The sequence below is a fragment of the Cottoperca gobio genome, chromosome 9 (assembly GCF_900634415.1).
Source record: "Cottoperca gobio chromosome 9, fCotGob3.1, whole genome shotgun sequence".
Taxonomy (NCBI): domain Eukaryota; kingdom Metazoa; phylum Chordata; class Actinopteri; order Perciformes; family Bovichtidae; genus Cottoperca; species Cottoperca gobio.
The window spans coordinates 10,495,598-10,521,816 of NC_041363.1; the positions used below are offsets into that span (position 1 = coordinate 10,495,598).

General features: G+C 40.6%; 1 protein-coding gene across 1 annotated transcript; it reads left to right on the plus strand.

The window, feature by feature from the left end:
• Positions 1-1,398: 1,398 nt before the first annotated feature.
• Positions 1,399-12,283, plus strand: tbx5b (T-box transcription factor 5b). Its single transcript, XM_029439734.1, has 9 exons — positions 1,399-1,795; positions 2,696-2,872; positions 3,198-3,295; positions 3,612-3,731; positions 5,410-5,557; positions 7,097-7,249; positions 9,050-9,141; positions 10,097-10,350; positions 11,401-12,283. Exons 2-9 carry the CDS (start codon positions 2,702-2,704, stop codon positions 11,973-11,975), a joined length of 1,611 nt encoding a protein of 536 aa, XP_029295594.1. The 5' UTR covers positions 1,399-1,795; positions 2,696-2,701; the 3' UTR covers positions 11,976-12,283.
• The last annotated feature ends 13,936 nt before the right edge of the window (positions 12,284-26,219 follow it).

Below are 26,219 nucleotides of genomic sequence, written 5' to 3' on the forward strand. Positions count from 1 at the left end.
CATGCACGCGCACACACACACACACACACTCTCTCTCTCCTCTCTCTCCCAGTGGTTGCGCGCGCTCACTGCAGCACCCGCTTGTGCAGGAGAGGCTGAGCTGCCGGTAACCGGAGGTCTATCACCAGGGAAATTGATATTTAAACACGGTAAGGGATGCATATTTGAAACCAAAGATAGGCACATGCAGTTGGCTAAAAACGCGGCACATTTACGCACGAGAATTACCAACAGGCTATGATATCTAATGTTATTTTGATACAGTAAGTTATTTTCATATTATATATAGCCTATAAATGTTGTAGTTCAGTTTTTAAATTAATATTCGAATTGAATATATAGATATGCTACAGTATTAAGGTTATTTCAGATCATGTAGTCTTTACCAGAGAACAGTTAAATGATGGTTAAATCTGTCCACAGACTGTAGTCAGGCTGAAGGGAGTTGAGGGGAAAAGCGAGGACAAAGCTGGTAGAAATTAGAAAAGAGATGGGTAAGGGAGAGATCCAGCAGGGTGACCTCGCAGTGACCCGTTCAACTTTCAACTCTGGATGCCTCCGGTTATCAGGATCTACAGTAGGCTAATCCAATCAAAGTGATGCGCGCTCGCGTCAACCTGATGCTGCTGTTATAGGCCTCGTGTAGCCTATTTATAATCTACTATGAGTGTCGTTCATGTGAGATTAAACCTGTGGATTTGTATCGATTTAGGAAATGCACAAACCGAATCCTTATCACATTTGGGCGTGTTGTAGGTACATCTAGTAAAAAGTTACATGTGTGTCTTATTCAACCATAAAACACATAATATACACAAGGCACTGACATGAATTAATAGCCTATTTTAGACCCTTTGCCCCCAGGTAATATAAATCCCCTCATTCGTTATCAGACATATTATTTTAGTATGTGGAGTAGAGATGAATTATCTCATAATTTGAGTAAAAATACTTCTTTATTCGTTTTTCCCCATCCTGAAGTGGCCCATATTCTTTATAATCTCATATCAATAGTCAGAGGGTTTAATTTAAGCAATAGTACAAATATTCCCACTTTCTCTGCTTTTAACAATAACACTTTTATATGGTCAATCAGGATTGTTAGATGGATAGTGCAGATTTTTTTGTCAAGTATAAAATACGTGTTTGTGCTCGCGCGCGCGTTTGCGTGTGTGTGTGTGTGTGTGTGTGTGTGTGTGTGTGTGTGTCTGTGTGTGTGTGTGTGTGCGTGTGTGTGTGTGTGTGTGTGTGTGTGATTGGCCAGTGTCTTGGCCGTGATTTGGGCTGCAGATACCGATGCACCGTGCAGACCTATGGGAGCGCGGGGAAGGCAGAAGGGGGAGGGCAGAATGTCTGAGGCGGACTTGACTCCATTTGTAATAAAGGAACTGATGAGAAGGGTTCAGATCAGGGCTGCCGCTGAGTCCGCGAGGGCAATAAAGAGAGGAGCGATATAAATGAGGAGGAAATTACATCCGCTTTGATCGGATCTCAGCCTCTGCAGCCGGCGGTGACGGGGAGGCGGCGGAGCGGACGAGCCGCGGTGTGCGCGCAGGGAGACGGACAACGTAGCGAGACACAAACCGATGATATTTCAGAGCTGCAAAAGGAACATAGTGGATTTTTGAGAACCGACACTGCAACATTTGGACAGTTGGATTTAAAAAAAATAATTGAGTGGAAATCAAAGCAAGCTTTTAAAAAAAAAGAACAACAAAAAACACGAGCACGCTGCGATCGCGCAGAAGCAGGATGAGCGTGTTTTCTGCAGGGAGAGCAGAGCAGTGCGTTTGAGGTAAAGGCCCTCAGGGAGACTATCCAAAATACACACACACACGGGTCAGGCTGTGGTTAGCTTATTTGATGTCAGTGACATGCACTTTAAGAGCTGCTTCCATTTTTAAACAGCATGTAGACTGTAGTTTAAAACAATTCAGCTGTTAAAACATTGTGGAACTTCAAGCTCATATTATGCATTAAGGTTGACATACAACATATGAATATTAATGCAAGTAATGTTACCACCGTAGCTATAATAGACTCTGACATCTGGATTGTTAATATCACATAAATATGCATGATCAATAGCAAGCTATGTCCTTTCACCATCTTCAAAAGCAACGTTAAAGTTCAAGTCCATTCACATTAAATCTTACTTTAAATGGAAGCCTGTGATTAGGTTAATACAATTTAAGTCAATGCAATGGGATGTTAGTCGTTATCCTGATGCTATTTTGCAAAGAGAGGAACATAAGTTGATTATGGTTTGCACCACAATATCAAAGTACTTTATGGAGTATGTAGCCTACATAATGCGTTAACCGCTTCTTTGTGTATCCTTTAACAAAAACTGATATCAACTGTCCAACAGTTTGTGTTGGTTATCTGCCCTTTACAGTTTTAAGTAAGGACATTAGTTTGTCCTATCGATTGCACGTATATAATACAAAATATTTTTTTAGTAGAACATTTGCTAATTTTTCCAAAACGGGGATGCTTCGAGTTAAATTCATTGTAGGTCATTAACTATATTAAGAAATGTTCAATGACAACCTCCCACTCTAACAAACAGCTTGCGTGTTATGAGTGTGACAAACCCTGTTCAGAACCAAATGCACATAATACTAACCTGTGTGTGTGTGTGTGTGTGTGTGTGTGTGTGTGTGTGTGTGTGTGTGTTGTGTTTGTGTGTCAGTGGGACATGGCAAACGGAGGGGACCAGTTCGGCCTTGCAGAGCGTCCGGACTCAGACTGCATGGATTCCCCAAAAGAGACCAAACAGGAAAATCCCAGCTACACCTTAACCTCACCAGCCTCTTCACCACAGACAGAGTCCAGCCAGCAGGTACCGGCCTGTACTGCGGACCAGAATGTAAATATTTTTACTATTATTATTGAATTCAGTTAATTAATCCTGTTTTGCTGTTTGCTCCAGAATTGTTTTAAGCGTCCCGGACCGCAGAATAGACACAAATATTCCCCTCATTATTTAGTAATTGTTGTAAATGTAGTTGAGCGTGGATTAGGGTTATTTCATAAATCACACAATTATTGTTTGAGTACAATTACTTATTTTTATATACTAGATTTATATTTTTAAAACAAATCTAAATTGTGTCTCATTTCGGGAGTCTGTTTCCTGCTTTAATTTAACTTCCAGAAGACTGGTTGTAGTGAGCACTGTTTATATTTTGCAGCAAGGCATGGAGGGAATCAAAGTTTTCCTCCACGACAGGGAACTTTGGACAAAGTTTGATGAAGTAGGAACTGAAATGATCATCACAAAGGCTGGAAGGTAAGAGTTTAGGAGTTGTTGTTTTTTTACTTTTTGTATATTCGATTTATTATGTTTTAGTAAATCCATGGCTTTACTAAAAGGCTGTAAGGGGGTTGAATGACCGAGATTTTTATAAACTGCATGTCTGTCCCAACGATACATCTGGGACAAACTGTACAATGTGAATGTTGCCAGGCCTCAGGGGACCTTTTTCTCTCTCAGAGGAGGCTGGCTGTTTTTTAATTTTTAATTTTAACTTCAGGTATTTTATTATATAATCTGTCTGTGTTTGAAAGGGAATATTGATTTTTTTTTCTGAATCTGCTCCCTGTAGGAGGATGTTTCCCAGTTACAAGGTGAAGGTCGCAGGACTCAACCCAAAAACCAAGTACATACTCCTCATGGACATTGTGCCCAGTGACGACCACCGCTACAAATTTGCAGACAACAAATGGTTCGTATATAGCCACATGTATACGTGTGTCATTGAAGAACTCCAAATTAAGATTACCCTTCAAAAACCTCTGAGTGGTGCAGGCTAAAATAATCAAATATACATCTATCCCCAGTGTACAGCTCAGCTTTCCCATGATAGGCCCTATTGTTTATTCATGATTTTATTTTAAACATCGTTTACGGAGTGAATGGTGAGTAAAACGATAACACTGTTCTGAATTATTAATACTTTTTTTAAAGCCTATTCATAACCTAACTTCTGAAGAAAGAAAAAGCGTTTTTTTCCCTGATTCTCTTCCCTACGATTTTGTTATAATGGCCACTATCAATTTTACATCAGCCTAAAACCTCTGAATATAGACATCTGCGTAAACCGTGTTGTTATATTTACCCTCCTCTTCACCCGTCCTCTAAAGGTCGGGTCCTTCTTGCAGACTAGGATGGCCTAATTCCCCGTGTTTTCCCCCGTGTCTGCCCGCCGGTTAAATCAGAGTATGAAGGGTTCACCGGGCGGACAGACAGCACAGACCGGATTAAAGTCTCCATTCAATTGCTTGTTGTGCTGACGGGGAAATCAGAAGAGACCACTGACTCTACAGTGAGATCCTTTAATGCCCTGCCTCTTCAGAGCATCTGACACTCAGTTCTTACAGAAACAGGAGTCTGTGGATATGGCTACTGTGACACAAAGTCCCAGATCAGAGCGTAATGGAGGCGGACGGTGTTTATAAAGATTAGTCGGTGCTGCCATTCAGGCATTTTTAAGAGAGACAGTCTTTTTGTGGGTGATTAATATACTCTCAACTAAAACAGGCTGAAAATGTGTTCCCAAAGTGACCTTTGTTTAGTTTAGTTTTAATTTATTTCAATTTTGTATTTTTGCCAGGTCATGTAATTTGACCTTTGCGCATTGCTGACTCAAAGCACAGGCTTGGTGCAGTTATAAGGCACTTACATTTTTTAAAAAGTTTTACATAGTTATTAAACATAAAGACATGTTACATTCTTAATATTTCTTCGAGGCCTTATTCATTGCCTTTATCGATTATTACATCCCCACTAATTAGCCTATTTTCGTGGTAATTTTAATTGGTTTGTGACGTGTAAAACCCCAGATATAAACATGAGAATTGCAACCGTTTACTACATTGCTAAAAATGCATTAAACAGGTTGGCCTTATCTTTATTGTCTGCTGTTAAAAAAAATAAAAAATTGGAAGAAATCGTCCAATATTTCACAGATTAGATGGTTAAATCTGGGACTGATTTCTGCACCTTTCTTGGATGTTTTTGGTCCTTGGTGTTGTTTTAGTTTTGTGGTGAGTTTTTCAGAAGATATGTCAAAAGCGTCAGGCTTCTCGCTCGGCGCCTCGCATATCTCTGGCACAAAATAACAGAGGCTTCGGCCATTTCGGAGTAGAGCTAGAGTTAATTTATGTCGACTTAGCTTAGGTCCAGATGTGGATATCTGTGTAAACTTCAGCAAACCAAGGTGCATTTTGTGTTTGTCTAATTAAAGCACCAAATAGGCCTTCTGCTGTAGGCTGCTGCGCGGGCCTCCTGCGCCACAGGGCGCCGGACAGAGCGGTGCATGGCCGGTCAAACAGACCACTGTGATCCGCTTAGTGTCAACGTCTGACCGTTTTCTGATCTACTACATTTTCTCTGCTGTAAAGGTCGATAACGGGAAAGGCAGAGCCCGCGATGCCCGGGAGGCTCTACGTCCATCCGGACTCTCCCGCCACCGGGTCGCACTGGAGCCGCCAGCTCGTCTCTTTTCAGAAGCTCAAACTCACCAACAACCACCTGGACCCCTTTGGACACGTGAGTCTGACTTTAACATATTTAGCATATGTGGTGTATGTCTTTAGAAGAAAAATGTTTTTAGTCTTTCTTTGCTTGAATAAAAAAAAAAAAAGGCTTTTGAATGTGGTTGTGTGTCTGTGATTTTTAAAAACGTAATTTAAAAAACACTGAAGGACACACACACAAACACCCAAATGAAAAATTCCTCAAATAGCCATAATATGCATATCCAATAATTAACGCTGAGTTTGATTTAAGAAGAATGATTGCACAAACTAGTCAGAGGTCCAGATAGCTCGTGGATATAACACAGAAGACATTACAACACACACCGGCACGAGGGCAGAGCGGCCACACTTCAGACTCAACAGAGACTCATTCCCACCATGCCCAGCTTTCATTGCTCCAGACAGTTACCCTACAGTAGCAGTCTGAGTCCATACACACCATTTCACGAGGCAGTGAGCTGTACGGCGCGAGAGCAGGTGATAGGCCTATTGTTCCTGCACGCTAAAGACGCGCGCGCAAAAACAATAGGCAACAAACAGAAACATAATCTTTCCAGGCTTGTAAAATTAGAGGTAATGATTTCAATGACTAAAGCCCATTAGCTAATTCATGTCACCGGCAGACACCTCACTGCGATTAAACTGAGCCCCACTGAATAAACAAACGTGCTCGCGCCTGTGCGTGTGTATACACAAAGGGCCGTGATCCAATTAAAAAAAGAAAACACTTGTGGCGTTTCCTGGGAAATAGTTTAGATTGTGGCCTGAATGCACGGAATTGTTGATAGTTTTACATTGCTGGTATATCCAATCCAAATTTAGCGATGCTACAGCATTTTAAATTAATATATACAAATGTTAGTAACTGTTCACAAAGTGCACAAACCTTATACAACTTTCAACTTTCAATTTATTAATTTCACCAAAAATCTGCTGAAATAGTCTGCCTGATCAGTGATTACATCGAAATACATTTTTTAATTTAGGAATTATTTCCCTAAGATTATGTGGAGTCTAATGTTCTTATATAATAACCATGTGTAATGTAGCTGTGGTTGAAATGGTCACAGATGACATTTAATTAACTGTGAATAACATACTTTAATAATCACTTTGTTTTAAGATGGCAGCTCTCCTTGGTTCCTTGCATGATTTATTTTTGTAAGCTTGACATGAAGATAAAACCTTTAGAAAAAAACAAATAGCACCAACTAAAGTTATTTACCTGCATGCTACACAACCGAAGAAGGCAACACATTATTCTTACATTCATGCAGAAAATATGACATCAATATCTATATATTTAAACAATCCCAGCTATGGTCTTGTAAAACAAAATATTGTCTTGGCTTGCATCCAGTTTCAGCCTATTGATATGAATGAATCATCTGTTTTAAAGATTACTTTCTGAAATCTGGGAATATAAATTGGCATTGACATAAATTGAGTTTACCCTCCATCTGGCCTCCAGTGTAGTCCACGTCCCATCTGCTGGTGGGAAACATGACAGGTCTGTCAATCTCACCTCCTCAATCTCTCCCCTGTGCAGATAATACTCAACTCCATGCATAAATACCAGCCTCGCCTCCATATTGTCAAGGCAGACGAGAACAACGGCTTCGGCTCAAAAAACACGGCTTTCTGCACCCACGTCTTCTCTGAGACTGCCTTCATCGCTGTGACGTCCTACCAGAACCACAAGGTAGCTTACACTTTACACAACACTGTTAAAATATAGGAACTTAACCCCCACTTCATATGTTTGAGAAAGGGGCCACATAAATCTCTTTTATGGGAAAAACTAATAGTGATTGGACGTTGTTTAAAAATAAAAATGTAATATAGTAATTTATACATCACTTGATGTTATGTGAATATGAAGTGTACTTCTTTATTACAGTCTAAATATATAGGCTACGTCATAATTATCCTAACAATTCTGGCAATTGGCTCTCAAAGTCTAATTAGATCTCTTCTACTGTCATATTTGTGACCATTTAGATATGTGTATAAGAGCTGCCTTTGGTCACTGGCCACCATCAAACTTCTGTCTCTCAAGAACATTCACACACACACACACACACACACACACACACACACACACACTCACACACTTTTCTTTGTTTGTATTACTGTCTGTATTTTGTATCCAGAAAGTCAATCTGCATCTTCTTTGTTTATGTGGCCTTACTCAGTATTTGTAAATATGTCCAAAAATAAGTTATCCGCGTGTGTGTGAGAGAGTGTGTGAGCTCTGGTCTGTAATGAACTGTTTTTTCCCCTTGATCTTGGCTGATCCTGTTTTCTCGATGACTAGAAAGACTGAAGACAGTTTGCTGAAGCTTTAAGTCGCTCTCCTGGTTAAGTTTTTAAGATGGCTTCAATTTGATCAGATTTCAAAACAAAACTTAAATAACATAAAAAGATGAATTTTAACTATTATTTTTAATACCGTGTTAGCACTTAAAAAGTAGTCCTACAGCTTCACTATAGTGTCCTTTTATTTGTTATATAATAAAAAAGTGTAAAAAGTGTAAAAAAAAAAAAGCAGAAAACGTTTTTAGTTTATAAAAAAGTTTATATCATATATTATTTATACTGAACAGCTGAAGTATTGTAGTTTATTGCTTAATGATAATAATTGTTAATAGTTAAATGTAATTTTTGCAACTGTTTGTTTGATAAAAACGTCGTTATGCATACAAATAGGCATAAGTGCAAGTGCATAAGTGTAATTTAAATACATATTCTGTATTTTAAACTTAACTACTTATATATATTAGTAGCAGAAGTAGCAGACAATTAAATTAGTTTGAATTACTTTTGAATATTACAAATTATTTTTACTTTTCTTAATTTTTCCTATCTATTTAAATAATTTTTATACAAGTTTTTTGTTAAAAAAAAGTTTCAACTTCATATTTCAATCATACATGCAATAGCACATACCATTGGTATCCCACTGTTAAATCTCACATTTGTGTATAAAACTGCACTATTTGGCCAGTAGTTTGGTGGAGGCTATCAGTATTATCAGCACTTCAAAGTTTGTTTGGACCTGAGCTCGTGTCAGATCTCCAGTCCACTTGCTGTGTGATGGACACACTGTGCGAAGGTTTCCCTTCATGACATCACTGAGAAAAGTTTGAAGACTTAAACATCAAAGCTCGCAGCTTTGGACCTCTAAAAGCTTTGGCCTGAAATCCTTAAACCTGGCGACTGTTTGGGTAAACAGTTTATGCTGTGTCAGCTGGCGAGGACACTGTCCGCTCCGTTAGAAACGTCAGCAGCTGAGGAATGTTGGCCGCGCGGAGCTTCGGCTGGGCTGCTTTTAACATCTGCAGGGCCTCTCACTAATAGTAAATCGACTTTCTGTCAATGAAAAGAACGGTTAAAAAAGTGAATGTGCTTTTGTGTGTCTGTACTGAGTGTTTGTTTGGGCCTGTGCATGTAGGTGTAATCCATGTGTCTGAGCTAAAGATTTTCTCTGTTTTGTGATCAGATTACACAGCTGAAGATAGAGAATAATCCTTTTGCTAAGGGCTTCAGAGGCAGCGATGACAATGAGCTTCACCGCATGGCCAAGCTGCAAGGGTGAGTACAGCTTTTAATCTGCACGCCAGTGAACACTTCTAGAAAACAAAATCTATGACCACTTAGGATTTTTATGATTGGGTACATATGATCTAAGACATGTGTTGGTGTGAGCCTTTGTCACCTGAAGGTTGATGTTAGCCCGAAACCTCGACCAGAGCGCGCGTCACAGACACGACACACTGAGCTCAGTTCTTGCATTGATAGATTGATGATATCACGTTGCTGCTGGTCTAATAGACTGTCACTGCTGATCAGCTGATGACCCTACATGGTGTCTGTTTGCGTGTTGAACTAATCTCCATTCAAGCGCTGTTGTGGCAGGCAGTTTAGAGATTTTAATAAGCCAATGGGAGAGGCCGTTTCTGACGGGAGGGGGAGAAAAGAGAAGGGAGGAAGAGGGAGGAAGAGGGAGGGGGGCTGCAGCACCCCTGTGTTTTTGTGCTGCTGCAGGTTTGTGGAGTAAAGAGGAGAACAGAGGAGAGGAGAGTCTATCTGAAGTGACACACGGTTGGGTGTGTATTTTTAGAGCTTTTTTTAGCGTATTATCTCACAACAGGACTGACTGTGTGTGTGTGTGTGTGTTCATGCCAGAGTGTGTGTCACTATATCAGCGAGGGTTAGGGAGATGTGGCCTGCTGTCCCCTACATACCAAGGAGTTCACCAAGAGGGCAGTGTGTACAGAGAGAGAGAGATCAGAGCTGAAAGGATGGAGAACGTCTAAGTAGACTTGAAAGAAAAGAGGAAAAAAACACAAAACAAGAGCACACACACACACACACACACACACACGCACACACGCACACACGCAATACAACCAGGTAGAATTTAATGTAACAGAAATACCTGCACAGAGTCAGGAGAGGTTGTTTTGTGCAGCGCACCTAAAGACACAACACCAGATGAATAGTTGCTTCTTCTGTCATTTTCAACCCACCTCTCTCTCTGTTTCAGTAAGGACTACCCTGTGGTCCCTCGCAGCACCGTCCGTCAGAGGGCCTGCTCCACCGGGAGTCCCTTCAGTGGGGAGGGTCGAGGTCTGCGAGGCTCCCCCGAAGCTGTCCGATCCCCCTACAGCTGTGAGAACAGGTTGAGCAGCGCCAGTCCCCAGGAGCTGCTGAGGGCTCCGCCTGCACACTATGCCCTGCCTCATCCTCACCAGCAGCACGGCCAACAGCCGCAGGTGTACCACTGCACCAAGAGGAAAGGTAGGAGGAAGCTGTGCGTCTCTGCCTTCGATACGCTGTAAGAAGAAAGCCGTAAAAACAAAAAGCAATGCCATAAGTTAACTCCCTGACACAGGAGATATAACCTATTTATTTTAATTATTGCCATAATTGTGTAATTATTGCCTAATGATTCCTTATTAGAGTAAGAAAATATCACAGCGGCCCTCAAACTGGTTATTTCTCCAACTTGTGGTTCTGTGCCAAAATATCATTATTATTATATTAGAAAAGCAGGTTTGTGTTGTAAGTTTGTGTTTGCAGGTTACTGACAACATGTTAAAGTTAAAGGACCATTTCAGTGGTTTAATATGTTTTAGCCCATTGAGTACAAATACAGGCTACATACTTACCCTAACTGCTGACCTTTATCTAAAGTTTACAAGTTGTCAGGACAGTTTACAGGATTGATTTCCTAACTTTCAGGGAGCCAGTATAAAAAAAAATCAGAGACTTGACCTTAGTTTGAGGAATTCTCCCACATCAACCTTTAGTCAGTTTAAGTGTATGCTTTATTTAGAATATGGTAAACTGCTTTACCTTGCCGCCAGGCAGCCCTTTCCAATAGTGAACTAAAGCAGTTATATATGCTCTCTTCAAAGCCACCAGACTCCATTGAGAGGAAAAAAAAGGAATTTTACCTTAAATATAACATGCACCTAAACTGATAAAGTGCATTGATTTTTTAGATGGCTAAAATATGTCTTGCTGCTGCCCCCTCTCCATCAGTACATTGCTTTGCTTTCATGATAGTACTCGTGTCTTTTTCTCCAAACTGGGGGAGTGCCGTCATAAACTGACTATGGTGCCTCATTCACCACACTTCAAAACATCCAAACTGTCCCTTTAACGTCATACATCAAAGCAGCCAAACTAATTAAACTTTTCTCTTGGACATTGTGTTCTTGTCTCAGCTTCTTCAACTGTCTGATGTGGGAAGTCAGAAATTCTGATCTTCCCAGTTCTTGCTTGTCATTAATTTCAAATGGAAAATCAACACAATATTTTCTCTCCATCTGTCCCTCTCTTTAGTGGAGAACTGCTCTTCAGGAAACCGCCAGCTCCCGTACAAGAAACCCTTCACCGGTAGCTCTCCAAGTGAGGGAGAGTCTTACTATCACCCCTCCTCCTATCCTCCTCCTCCACCCGGTCTATCAAACAACCCACTCACTGACCCCCCCTACAGCTCAGACATGGGACAGCGTCAGGCGTGCATGTTTGCCAGCTCTGAACCCAGACTGGATGAACTCAACTGTACATCCTGGTCATACACCAGCCCGCTCCCCTCTGCCATGACCCCCATGGAACCCTACCCACCTTATACCCCTCATCCTCCCTACAGCTCCAGCCCTCAGGGCTCTCGACTCAGCGCTATAGCCACCCAGAGCTCTTCGCCACTGGGAGAGCACATCGCCCACAACCCCTATCAGAGCCAGAGCTCTGGTCCTCCATCTCAGGGCTCCCAAAACATTCACAGCAGGCAGCTCAGCCCTCCTCTCAGGGAGTATCCTCGCTACACGCCCAACCTGTCTCCTCCTCTCTACCACACACTAGAGACGCACACACACATCAGGTGTGGCGTCCCAGAATGGAGTGCAGCCTCCTAACTGACCCAGAGGACATACCCCAAAAGACTGGACAGAGATTCCTCATCTCAAATTCAGTGACCCTTCTTTCTGCTCTTCTGAAAGATGCTGCGCCGTATATGGACTAAATATGATATTACATTTGTAAAATAATTGTGAAAAGTGTGATTTTGTGCTGTGTGAAGAGGTCATGTTTCTACCCTAGGCTGGATGGAGCAGTGGATTGTTAAAGACCGGACTTGGTCATCCATGAAGCTTCAGAAAGCAAAAAAAGCAAAAAAAAAAAAAAAAGGAGTAGCACAATCAAAAGTTGTACTTTTTCATCTTTCCATAGCCCAAAGACTGGTGTCATCCAAATGTTTGCACTGTGAGCCCTGTTAAGGCCAGACCGAGAACAGCACTAGGCTGTTTTTCTCTCAATGACTCCCACTGTCTCCATTGTGAAGGATGTACATTTTGACCCACTGTCAGACAGGCTGTAACATTTACTGACCAAAATAATCTCAGCTCTCCCAGCAGAGCCTGAGGGAGACATATTTTCTCTTTAGTGGAGCAAAGCACAGCTCCATGCTCAGTCTCAGTGAAGGAGAAAAGGCATGAGTTGTCTGTGTGTGCGTGTGCGTGTGTGTGTGGGTTTGTATGTAAAGCCTATGTCAGCTCAGCTCAAGGATGCGATGAGTTAATTTCTAATGAGACAGGCAGTAGTTGCTGCAGGCGCTGCACCATAGAAATAAACAGTGTGTTTAGACCAGGCTACAGGCTGAAGGACCTGTAAACACTGCTTCTACTGCATTCTGGGTAAATGCACAACTCAGCGTCACGCAGCTTTCACTGCTGTCCTCTCAGTCACCCCTAGCTGACCAATCAGCTTTCTCTGTTCTCTGAGAGCCGTCCAATGAACAGACGCCTCTCTTTTATCCCCAGCTGACCAGTCAGAGCTGGAGTGCAGCATGTTTCATGTGTGCGTGTGTGTGTTGGCCCATTTTAGTTTTGTTTCTGAATTATTCATGAGTCCAGTGTTGATCCTTGACATGCGAGGATTGCTCAGCAAACATAAATAATCACAGTGCTGGTAAACATGATAATGTAGATGCACTCGTCTCTTTATTTTGAATCTAAATTCTCTCCGTCATGTCTATACAGCATTTCTCCATCAATCCTTTAACAAGATTGGATTATATACATTTCCCTGCAGATTTGGGTCATGTCACTTTCCTCCTTCTAGCTAACTGTAAAGAAACATGTGGCACGCACTGTGCAAGCTGAGGTTTTGGTACATTTTTGTGTAATGAAGCAGTTTTTAGATTTCTGCCCAGGTGTTTTACATGCAGTATTATGTGAGCAGGTGCTCTAACATTACAAACCATCAGTGTGCAGAGAGCAGGTCCTCATTATTCCTTGATATGGATTTGATTTGTGTGTATGTGTGAGTATGTATGTGTGTTACAATGAGATTTCTTTTATAGCCATGTTCCTGCTAATAGTATTTATTACTCTAGATTTGTAAAGATTAGTGTGTTGTTAACTTGTGAAACAAGACGGTATTGTTCAGAGATATTTGTTTCTCTTTGAAGGTTTGTGTCTGGTTTCACCCTCCATCTCCAAGTGGTGATAAATAGTCGTGATAAACAAACAAAATGTTCTGTTCTATGGAAATAAAGACAGATTTATATACAGAAATGGAATAAATTTTAGAGAATTTTGCGTAAGTCAAGTGGTTGTAGTGTTCTTCTTCTTTGTGGTTAGACAACAAACACAGCAGAGACTAACTATTAACATTCCCACTGGGTTATTTAAAGCACGTTCAGCACCTCGGGAGTGGAAACTCTTTTAAGTGCGGTGCAGTTTATCAGTTTCAATGCTTGTCTCAATATGAAGGATCTGATAAGAACAGCAGCCTGCACTTTTCCCCAAATGTTCCAAAAGTGTCCAACAATCTCATTCAACAACGTAGAGTATTGTTTAAAGTGTATCAGTGTGTGCTATGCTGTCTTATCAAGTATAAGGGACCCCAGGGTCTCCAACTCTTCCACTCAGCAACAAACCCCCCAGAGTGGTGTGGGTGCTGTGCATACCTTGTCCACCTCCTCTTATCTCTGACAGGTTGTTTGGCATCTCCAGTCTCCACCAGCTGGACCCCCTCACTGATGCCCAGAGAGGGGTGGGGTCTGTCGGGATGCAGGACAAAGAAAGGTGGGGGTGCGTTGGTGGTCCCCTCCCTCCCCCTTCCCTCCTCTCTCTCCTGACATCTCATGTGTCTCTTACAGCAAAGTTAACCTCTTACACCTTACACCTGCTCAGAGTTTACAACGCACTTATTTTGAAAGAACAAATGGACGTAACATGCAGAGATTTATTTAGAAAAGGCTGCTAAATCATTAAACTTCTAACCCTGTGTATTTACAATTAATTGCATAGTTATATGTCAGTTGTCAAACCTCCCCTCTCTCTCTTTATTCCTTTCTCTCTCTCTCGTACACCATAAGGTCAGAGGTTAAGCAGGCAGCTCTTCAGAGGGCCTGTTCCTCCTTAACCCTTCGTCTCCAGACAAACTCGGGGAGAGGAGGAGAGGAGGGGGGAGAGCAGGGGGGAGGAAGAGTGAGCTCCCATGCAAAGGCCTCCGACTGAAGATGGATTGCATTGCTTCATGTTTGCTTGTACAGTAACAGAGCTCTGTGATGACTTCTGTATGGCTGGAAGTTAGCTGGGAGAATACAGCTTTGAGTGAAGTGTTAAATTAATATTAAACACAGAAATATTAAACACTGTGTGTGTGTGTGTGTGTGTGTGTGTGTGTGTGTGTGTGTGTGTGTGTGTGTGTGTGTGTGTGTGTGTGTGTGTGTGTGTGTGTGTGTGTGTGTGTGTGTGGGGAACTTAATCCATCTGTGGAGGACTTTCTCAGACACACTGGACGGACAGTAGATTGATGAACCTTTGTGATCAAAGAGCCTAAGTGGTGCTTATCGTTATCACACACACACACACACACACACACAATCTACTAGTCCATGATGGCTACAACCACATGCTTTTTATTTTTATTTTGCCGTGCGCACAGACAAGATGCCACATGTTCAAAGAGAGAAAGAATGACATTTTTAAATGTCACACATTTGGCCTGCGGACCTAAATATATGTATAGAGACTAACCTTGAAGGGTCACTATCTGCGGAGGGCCTATGTATTGAGTATGGCATGTAAAAGCTGCTGCTCAGCTACGCAGAGCACTTTCTCTGGCAAACTAAGCTTTTTTAAAAGGCATCAAAGACTTCTTTAAAGCTTATTTCATTACAGTCTGAACTATTGGTTTGAATCTATAAATGTGTATCTAGAGTCTCTTGCGGGACACTGAGAGGCATTTGTGTGATGTCTAGCATTAGTGATGCCATTTTGTGTGGAATAAGTGGTCTGAGATGGAGTGTAATTGGTAAAGTTGATTATGGTTCATCTCGATGGGTCGGATGGTGCTCTGTCTCTGTGGCAGTAAAGGGCGACAGTTCAGTTCCTCCTGACTAGCACGGCACTAGTTAAACAGCCGTTATACTGGAATGCCACCGAAAATAGAGAAAGATTGGATCTACACCATTTTAAATTTCAAAAGCTTGAAAGTAAATTATATATATATATATATATATATATATATATATATATATATATATATATATATATATATATATATATATATATATATATATATATATATATATATATATATATATATATATATTATAATAGTGTATTTTTTGTTGTTCTCGTTGGCTTTCCAGAAACAAACTAAATTTCACTAAAGCTCGTTCGGGTGTCTTTAGAGCTTCGTCAGACCAGTTGAAAGTTGAGAGGGCATCATTATTAAATTGGTTAATGGATACATTAAAGCAATCTTTTTCACCATATCTTAATATACTAAGCCATAAGTATCTGTAATTAGAAAAAGCAAGCACTGTAGGGCACTAAGAGGACAGCATAAAGGCAGTACAATAATGTAAAACAATGAATGCTTGGCCATTACATATGGTGCATGGTGGAGGATGATTTGAATGATACTATCCATCCTTGTTGTTATTTAAAAGCCACAAGAATGGTCTAATGCTGTTAAGCATAGTATAGCAACAAGACTGAGACTCAAAGCTAATTTCCCTCTAAATGAGAGTTTATGGCTGAAACAAGCCCGAAATCACTGAAGTAGATCTTAATATGAGCATAAGGGCTGTCAAGGATAAGAGGCCAAGTAAGAGTGTGTGTGTGGGGGGTGGGTGGCTTGTGTGTGCTCTGGTTGTCCTGCATGCTGCATTTTAAAGACAAAGGGAGAGGTTAAGGGTCAAACTAACAGCAGACAGGCCAGTCCAGGGTCAGAGGGCTCAGACTAACCTGATCAGAGATGGTTGTGTATCTGGTCATCCTTGAACCGTCACCCTGATGGAGCCTGCTAAACTCTCGCTTTTAGACCAGATCAACAGCTCAGTGCCAGTTTGAAGTAAAGCTGATCCACCTGAAAGAATCTAAAAAAGCAAACATCATGAAAAACCAAATGCAGAATATCTTGTTGTCCATGCCATGTGGCCGTCCCGTCCCAAACGAAGAACTTTGTCTCACTGACTTTCCTGTCACTTTCTCCAGTGTAAGCAACGTTTTTTAAAAAGGACACCGTGATGTGAGCAAGAATAATTGTTTTAACTCCTAACATACCGCCAAGGTCCCAAGACCGGCAGCCAAACACACATGACAGGGTGAAAGGGATAGAGGCGCTCCCGCAGTGGGTGGTGGTGGGGGTTGTGCGACGTCATGGAGCCAATGTCCCGTCTGATTACAGCCAGAGGACTGGAGAGGCACGCTAATCCTCCACACACACATACACACAAATACGGATACACAAAAACACTCGCTGTGAGACAAAGGCACAAAACCAGCAAGACAGACAGACCGACATATACACACACACACACACACACACACACACACACACACACACACACACACCCCATACCCCCTGACCTCACTCCGGTTCCCTTGTCCAGACAGACATAATGATATCACTACCAGCAGGACGCTCTTTTTGTTTGCTCACTGTACAGACTGACTGTGGCCCCTCACAGTCTCCCAGTTTTGAATGAAGGAACGTTGTCAGGTCATTATGGTGCATGTGCCTGCGACCATTGCCTGGATTAAAAAAAAAAACTCAAGTCATGAGTCCAAGTTGTCGCATTGCACCTCCCCTCTCAGAAGTTCTTTGTGACTTTCACATAGAAAGTCAATTTTATTTATTTATCATTATTTGTCAAATGTATAAAAGAAATCTTGCCCACATTGTCAGGAATAACATCCTTTTTTATTTCTTTCTTTAAGTTTTCATTTGTATAACAATGTATCAAATGACAAAATAAAAACAATGTGAGAATGTGAAAGGTGTCACTTGTAGTGATGAACCTGCAGAGTGTTACAGTGAGTTTCAGCTCATTGTTTACCTGTCCGGCACTCATTTTTACTGTTTTGGTTCACCCTCATCACTCTCATAGTAAATATGTAAATAAGCATCTTTCCGACAAGTTTGTCATATGAACTTAAAAGAAGATTATATGTCCAATGCTGTGTTCACTTAAAGTATTTAAGTAGTTAAACTTAAATATAGTGAGTCCAAAAACACAAGAATCAGCCTATAAAATACCCAAATTGCCCAACTCCCCAGAAAAACAACATTAAGAATATGCAACCATTCTGTACTTAACTAAATGCTAATATTAGCATGCTAACATGCTGATGTTTAGCAGCTATAATATTTATAGGCCTAATGTTAGTCTAATGTGTTAGTATGCTAACATTTTCTAACTATCACTAAATCCAAAGCTGAGGCTGATGGGAATATAAACAAAAGTAAAGGACTCACGTTTAAAAACTGTGTGTACTGAGTGTAATGTCTCATACAGTTGACTGATCAGACAAGTATAAAATAAATGTGATCTTTATTAGGGATGTCCCGATCCGATCTCAAAGATATGTATCGGACCGGAGCAAGGCATTTCTTAACTGATCGGTATCGGCTATATTGAGCTATTGAGACCGATCTGATCCTTTGTTTTACGTCCTCTGTCACAAAAGTGTTTTTACTCACGAAGCAACGAGTGCAGCCGCCATCAGCTCTCCAATTCTCCACTCAGCTGAGCTCCATTGTGCGTGTATACAGATCATACCATCGACCGATATCTTCCTCTGATAATGCTGCACTGTAAACAACAGATACGTGTTGACGTTAGCAGGAGAGCTAGTTAACGTCAGCTGTTAGCTGTCGTTAACGGAGGTGCTATTGACTTGATTTCTGGTGCATTCAAAGTCTATTCTGTAAAAAGGTAAATTATAAGGTTAGCATGATGTGTTCATAATCTTGTAAAATGTTGTTTTTACAGCAATATACAATAGTTATTTGGGAGGGAAGTATGACCTGTTTAACGTCTTAACACTAACTCTAAGCAGATTTATTTAACAGCCTATATTTAATTAAAACTACTAATGCCAAGATTTTTTTTCATCAAAGCAAATATTTAAAAGGAATACAATAATTGAGTTGCAACTAACCACTATTGATCGTGTGCATGTGACGTCACGCTTATTTCCCAACCCGGAATTCAGCCATGTTGGATGTATATACAACCAAGATGGCGGCCGTTCACGTGTGAGTTGCTGCAACGCTTCGTAATTTTCTTTGTATTTAAACGTCTAAGATTGAAAGAAAATGCCAACCTTGTGCGCAGTGTATAATTGTGGTCATAGCGCTACTCGTGACCCAGAGAAACGGTTCTTTAGATTTCCTAAAACCATCAAAAACAACGATCCACAAAAGAGGGATGAATTGCTGTCTACCAAACGCCGTAAGCTGGTTTAGCAACATAACTCGTGAGGATTTAACAGAAGAAAAAGCACAATTCACCCGTGTGTGTGGCGTCCACTTTATATCTGGTAAGAGCTCATGCTAAAGCTATGTTTACGTATACTTTAGCGAGGATAACATCGCCACTCTCCTCACTCACAAACCACGGCTTGAGCGGTGTATCTCGAGCTCTTTGCGAGTGATTTACACGGGCATGGATGAGCACCCTGCCATCTTTCACTGGTTTGGTAAGAAGACTACCAACCCAGCCAGAAACAAAGAAATTATAAACATCTAAGCTCTTGTATGCCTTCATTTGTGCTTTAGTTGCCCACGACGTTTGTAGCACAAGATAGTTCACAATATCCGGATATTCAATCGGCGGTAATGAATCGAAATCCTCAATATAATCCGATGGCTTTAGCGTGTACGGGTCAAGGCCGCAAATTTGGACTTTTTCTCTGAATCTTGCCTTTGCAGAGGACTCCAGAGAGTCAGAATACTTTGAAGAAGTCGGAGTTGTATTGTTGTAGTTGTTCGCTTTAGACGCCATTTTTGATTTGTATATCATCCAACATGGCGTCGCACGCAGAGGTTACACAGTTTTGTCACGTGATTGCACACGAAGAATAGATGACACTAATAAAGTAAAAGGATAACATATAGAACTTTCAACGGTTTACACTGACTTCGGGATTGTTGAAAATTATTTTTCAGGACGGTTCCGGGACTGTGGTGAAAAAGGTTTTGTCTGGAGCCTTGCTACTTGGACAAGTAAGTTGGTCTATCGGATCGGATCTATCGGACAAGTAATACATCTCAGCTACTTGTCCTAAGTAGCTGAGATGCCCAAGGTGCAAGTGACTGAAGGGCCTTAATGTCAAACCCTGTAAAATTTACATTTTGACTTGATGATGGTGCTACATGCAAAGTCAGGAGATCACCCCAGTTACTATCATTTATCCTGACGGGGACATAAACGTGTGCACGAAATGTTTGTCTGGACCAAAGTGGTGGACCGACCAACAGACCATGTTTTACATGCAGTGCACCATGAACTTAGTGTGCTTAATTGTAGCTGTTGTCCTGTGTGTGCCTTTTTTTAGAAGTTCCCAACCTCAATCATGCCGTGGCCTTATAGTGTGGATATAAGTTTTGAGCAATTCAGCCCAAAAGTGATTTACCTTCTTGGATTGTTTAATTTAAAAGATGTTTAGTGGCTTGAAGAGGTGAAGGTATTTAGTAGGCCAATTTCCAAAGAAAAATGCAAAAATGACATAATCTGGTAAATTGTTCTTTACAACGGGGTCTTATTTGTCCCAGCTAGAATTTAGAAATCTGTAAAATGTATTTAACACATGTTATAAATTATAAATGCTTTGCTTTCCTATGCGCCTCAGCATCCCCTAGCAGGCCTCTGTCTCTCCCTGCGGTAGTCCGTGCTTTCCTGCAGGCTTGTCGACATTTTAGTACAAGCATGTTTGCAAACAGGCCAGACAGGAACACTGCTGTGAGACAAACACAAAACACAAACATCAATAAACAAACAAATCCATTCACACACCCTACTCCCTCCAAACACTGCGTGCACACGTAGCCTGATTTCAAAGCACTCCCTCAGCCTGCTGTCAGATGCCATTGTTTGCCAGCAGCAGCATTGTTTGGTTCATTTTCAGTGCATTTCTGCAATCTTGTCTTATTATTAATAGATGGTGTCAGAGAGTCGCTGCCCTCTCTGTCTGACAAGGCATTAGCATAAACACAGACTTCCTCTCAATATCTGTTTGCACCACACTGTTGACCTTTAATTATGAATGTCTAAATGTTTGTTACCTGTCCACTCAAGTGTGGGAGTGTGTGTGTGTGCCTGTGTGTGTGTGTGTGTGTGTGTGTAAGCTACCGTGAAAGCCAAGGCTTTTACTGGTTATGGGTTTTAGTAGCCTATTTGACCATTTTTATTTTTGCATTTTAAGAATTTAGACAGAAGCTTGACAATGAGGGCAAGAGCAGAATAAAATTGCATCTCCTAAAATAGAATTTCTACAAGAAAGATATCGTGAAATCATAAAAATCACATGATAAAAACAGTCTTCTGAGTAAGGTGCTAAAGAGGAAATACTGGGAAATACAAATCAAAGAATCAGAGAACAGTTGAGAAGAAGCTTCAGTCACAAACACTGCACATCTGGTTGATAAAATGGTGAGGAAACCTGTCCAGAGCAATGCACATCAAAATCAAACATCACATAAGTTCACAAAGAGGGACATTGCAGGGTTCTTTACCACAACCTGACAGCTGTTTCATACATACGGTATTTACTAATATCCAAAACCTATTCTAATATGGTGTCAACGGACAAACCTGAAGCCCTTGCAACATAGTAAAAGCAAGATCTTCACCTTTTAACATCAAAAACAAATGATTCATACAATCAAGATGTGCGTATTACAAAATGTTATTTATCATGTAATTCAACATTTGAAAACAAAAGAAGAATTTAAAAGATGTGCAAGCAGAGACTGTGACGCTACAGGAACAAGAGAGGAGCTGATTAACGGACACGCCGTGTTCAAAACCCACACCACTTTGATTTAGATATTATTAGACCCAGTGGTCTCCAAACATCTCAAATATGAACACTAAAGCATAGAACAATGTGTATAGATGATACAGATAGAAAGCATTATTTTCCATTTGATGTAATGGCACATTGATTGAATAATACTGGATTTAAATATTTGAATTATGTGTCACTTAAGAGAGGGTAATTTAGCTTTTCTGACACACTGAAACAATATAAGTGCAACTTAAGAGGACATTTAGAGGAAAAATGGGTAAAATTAGGGTTTATTGAATAGCGCTACCAGTATATTATTATTGTCCTCATGGGCTTTGTGCCTGCCATTATGAATTCTGACCTATTCATCTTCTTCTCCTTGTCCTCCTCAGCTGTTAAAAGGTCTGCTGGTGTTTACATGGGTGTTATGTCTCCATCTCCTCAGCCTCACACTGTGCCCATCACCTGACACAGCATGCTTTTATTATAATAGCATCATTCCATTAGTATTAATAAAGTAATGCGTGTGTTTGTGTGTGTGTGTGTGTGTGCAGCAGCCATTCATTCATCAAAAATGGATACAGCGGCATCTCTGCCTGCAGCTATCTGTGTTGTTGTTTTTCCCCTTCACTGCCTTTCAGTCATTCCTTTTTTCTCTCCTTCTATGCTCATTTTGTGTGTGTGTGTGAGTGTGTGTGCGTGTGTATGTATGCATGACACGCATTTACATCAGATGCATTTTTCTTGTTCTGTGCTTTCACTGTCATCATCGCCATCTTCACCACACCTGGCAATTATTATGCAAAAATAACAGCACACAGCATTTGCATTAAGCGTGCTAATGCCACCTTCCTCTGTCACCACGCGGCACGGTGCTCCCAATATGAACATGTAATGTCAGATTAGTATTAACTCAATCCTATATGGCTCCTACTTACTGTAAAGGTGACAACAAGTCTTTTGAAGATATTTTAGACATGGACTAAGCCCTGCTGCCCTGGTCCTGCCTGACACCGGGAAGCCTTTATTACATTTTCCTGGATTCATCCATAGTTTCTCTTTTTTGATCACAACATCATCTATTGCACGTCTGTCCGTCCTGGGAGAGGGATCCTTCCTCAGTTTTGATAACTTGTATGTGTTTATGTGCTGTATTGTGGCAGAGATCCTACCTTAGGGCAGTCTATGACTGACTTAACATTTCTGGGCACTGAGTGTAAATAAATATTCCTGAAACAGCAATTGACCTCAATGATCACGATCGTAAGATCCAGAGCATCTTCTATTTTGAAAATACTATTTCCGTGGTCATTTATTTGATATAGCCCAATATCACAAATCACACATTTGCCTCAGGGGGCTTTACAATCTGTACAGCATATGCTGTCGCTTCGCATAAGGAAAACCTCTCCAAACAAAAACTCTTTCAACGGGGTGAAAAAAAAAAGAATGAAACCTGAGGAACAGCAACTGAGAGGAGGGAAGCCTCTCTCTGGACAGACAGATGTGCCACAGATGTTGTGTGTACAGAATAGACCAACATAATAAAATTATAATACAGACAATCCACATGGACAAAATGAAAAGATGGATTCAGGAGGATGTCAAGCAGCTTCCAGTCTGAGAGTCTTGAAATGCTCAGGAAGAAATGGATATTTCTTCAGTTCCTCCTGCTGATGACGATCATGTGAGGTGATCAAAAGCTCCTTGATGAATATTACCAGAACATAATGGCCACGAGTCATGATCCTGACGTAAACTTTATCAGTGGCAACCTGCCACATGAGAGACACAGAAACTCCGGGGATGATGCCCGGAGGCTGAGTTAGTAACATGTGATTATTCCAGTGTTGCAAGGACACATGTTTTACTATCTGGCGTTAAGTTTTAAAGCCTCTGACCACTTACACATCAAAACAAGGTGGCACTTAAACCCCCTTAACATTCAGTTTCCTGGTTTTATTGTTTTATGGTTGTTAAAATCATCTTATTTAAAACTGTTTATGATATATATTTTGTATCACCTTATTCCAGCTCTTCATTGAAACTACATATTTACAAGGAATGACATTTTCAAACCTGAAACTCCAAATGGAAAGATTTTGTTTTTTGCATCCTTTTAAACACATTTCCAAGGATTTCTACTGGACATATTTGGTATCTATGGAAACTTCAGGGTCTGGTGGTTTAAGATGCCCACCATGATTAGGGATATGTTTTCTTTTCATTCCCGTCTCTCCCTCCTCCCATATTTCTAGTCTTGTCAGACTCCAATAAAACCTTACATGAATTAGGTCTACATCTTTTGATCTGAAGTAGCCTCAATAATTTCACACAACTGATCTTGTTTCTGACATGTTTACAGCAAAGTGTCATCCTGTGTGCCTTTGTCTGTCAGTCTAGTGTATGGTGAGGAGCATGGTGTGTAACCATGTGCCAGCATGAACTGTCCACCGTCATTCAAAGCGTCAGCAGCAGAAAGGTGTGATATTAAGTGTGATTTTTGTGCTTAAAGTGAAAAAATCACACATCTCTCTGTGGTAACACCTGTCAATCAAATGTCTGAAACTCATGTTTTAGGGGTCACATCACTGAGGTCCATGCTGCACTCACATTTTCAGTTGATTTTTAATCATGAAGGTTGTTTAAATGGACAGACTTTGAGACAATGGGCCCCCCTGGGCACAAATACGATAAAAGCCCCCTGCAGGCTGAGTCGTGTTTCTCGTAGTCATTTTGTCTTTTGAAATTTTGCAAGTTAACAATGTTTGAAAACTGCACGTAAACTTCAGTATTTTGTTCACACTGGAGATAAAGATAGGCTGACGTACCTTTAAAAAAACTAAAAAAACACTGATGATCTATATCTACACAGACATACAGTACAGGACACTGCACTGCACATCATAAGAAACCTTCAAAGCAGACCTGGGGAGAAGGATATGTTATATTTGATTCATATTAAATTAAAAAGAGCTACTCAGCAGTCAAACAATTCATTTATTTTACAAATTTTAATGCTGGCTTACACTAGCGCTAGTAAGTAGGAGTTGTAGCAGTACAGTAGTTGCCTGAGTATTGACTGTACTGCTTTATTAAGTAGGAAAAATCAACAAGTAACTTCAAACAAAAGCTCTGGCTTTGAGCTTGTGACGTAAACGGACGATTATTAGTATTTTTATGTCATGAAACATGTCTCGAGGAAATCTCTAAAAAGCCAGAACCATCAAATATGATTGCTTGAAAAATCACTTAAAGGTGCAGTCAGCAGTTCTAATCCACACTTTTTTGTGAAATTCAGCAAATATCTCCTCACGGCCTGCTGCCTGTCCGTTCTCTGTGTGCGCTGATAAACACATGGTGTTCATACGCAGCCTGTAAATGGGAAACAAAAAAAGTGGTTTGTACTGAGCCACACAACAATACTCAAAGCCAATCACCAACAGGGGGCGTTCGTGTTGATGCACAGGACACAGGCCATGTAAGTATAAAGAGAAAGGTAGTGGGAGTGAGAGGGGGGTGGGCCTATGTGTTTGGGTGTTGAGTTCAAATATCAACAATCTTTCTCCAGACCTTAATTATTAATTGATTATCAAAGTAGTTGGTAATTAATTAATTAACCCTCTATGGTACCTTGTTGCCTCGAGGCAACATACCCATTTTTGGCCTTTTACATTCACACAATACATCCCCAGATATAATGCAATACTTTTAATAAGAGGCAGGACCATAAGGAACCAATTGCAGTGTTTAAATTTGTCTCTGACTCTATGAGTCTCTGGGAGCCATGCTGAAGACTTTGTTTTGCAGTCTGTTGCACAAGGATCAGCTCAGCCATTTCTCTGCACAAAAATGGTCTGAAAACGTAATTTCCTGCCCTTTTTCAATCTGGAAGAAAATATATTCACAATAATAGATGAGTAAAGCTTAAATTCTAATAGTTTAATGTACTTTATTTGCTAATTAAGTAATGGAAACTTGCTAAAAATACAAATGTTGCCTAAAGGCAACACCGTACCATTAAGGTAAATTGGATAAATGATGGAACGTGTGGCTCCTGTACCGCAGAGACTGCAAGACTTTGGTATCCCGAAGAAAAAAGTGTACAGCTTGCTGAAATTCAAAGCTGAAGTTGCAAGTTGCCTTTGCAACGAGAGGAAAGTCTTGAAGAAGAGGGGAGACCATCACAAAATGTTGAGACCTGGCTGAGAAGAAGGGCAGAGCCCCTGCCTCTGTGTCAAAGTGAGTCACATATCTATACTTCACTGCTGAGAAGAACTGCTTCATGAATTTCCATAAGCAGTGAGATAGTTAGATAAAATATGCTTAAACTCTCGACCCATTCATTCCAATGGGTGGTTCCACAATGGTACAATGCTGCCTGCAGGCAACATTCAGACCTGTACTCTTGTTCAAATATTAAAAATAACTATTTTCATATTTTAAGTGGCATGCATTTTAATCTGCCTCAAGGCAACGTATCCAAAAAAAGACCCCCCCAAAATAATTTATTGGAAATTTCTTTAGATTATGTCTATTTGGTCTATTCTATGACAAAAAGACACTACACACATTTCTTTCCAAACTGGCATCACCATGCGTACCATAGAGGGTTAAGATGGAAATTAATGTTCCATCAATTTACTAATTGATTAATCAACTTTTCTTTTCAGCTACGGTTGATATGCTAACAATTAGGAATTTGATTTACGGAAGATAACGTTTTTTTAAGTTTTGGTGCTGTGCTTTTGGTTTACATTTTAATTTCTAGTTGTTGTCAATCAACTAACTGATGAATGTCCTAATCTTTACAGTTCTAATAAAATTACATTTATAGTTTAAATTAAT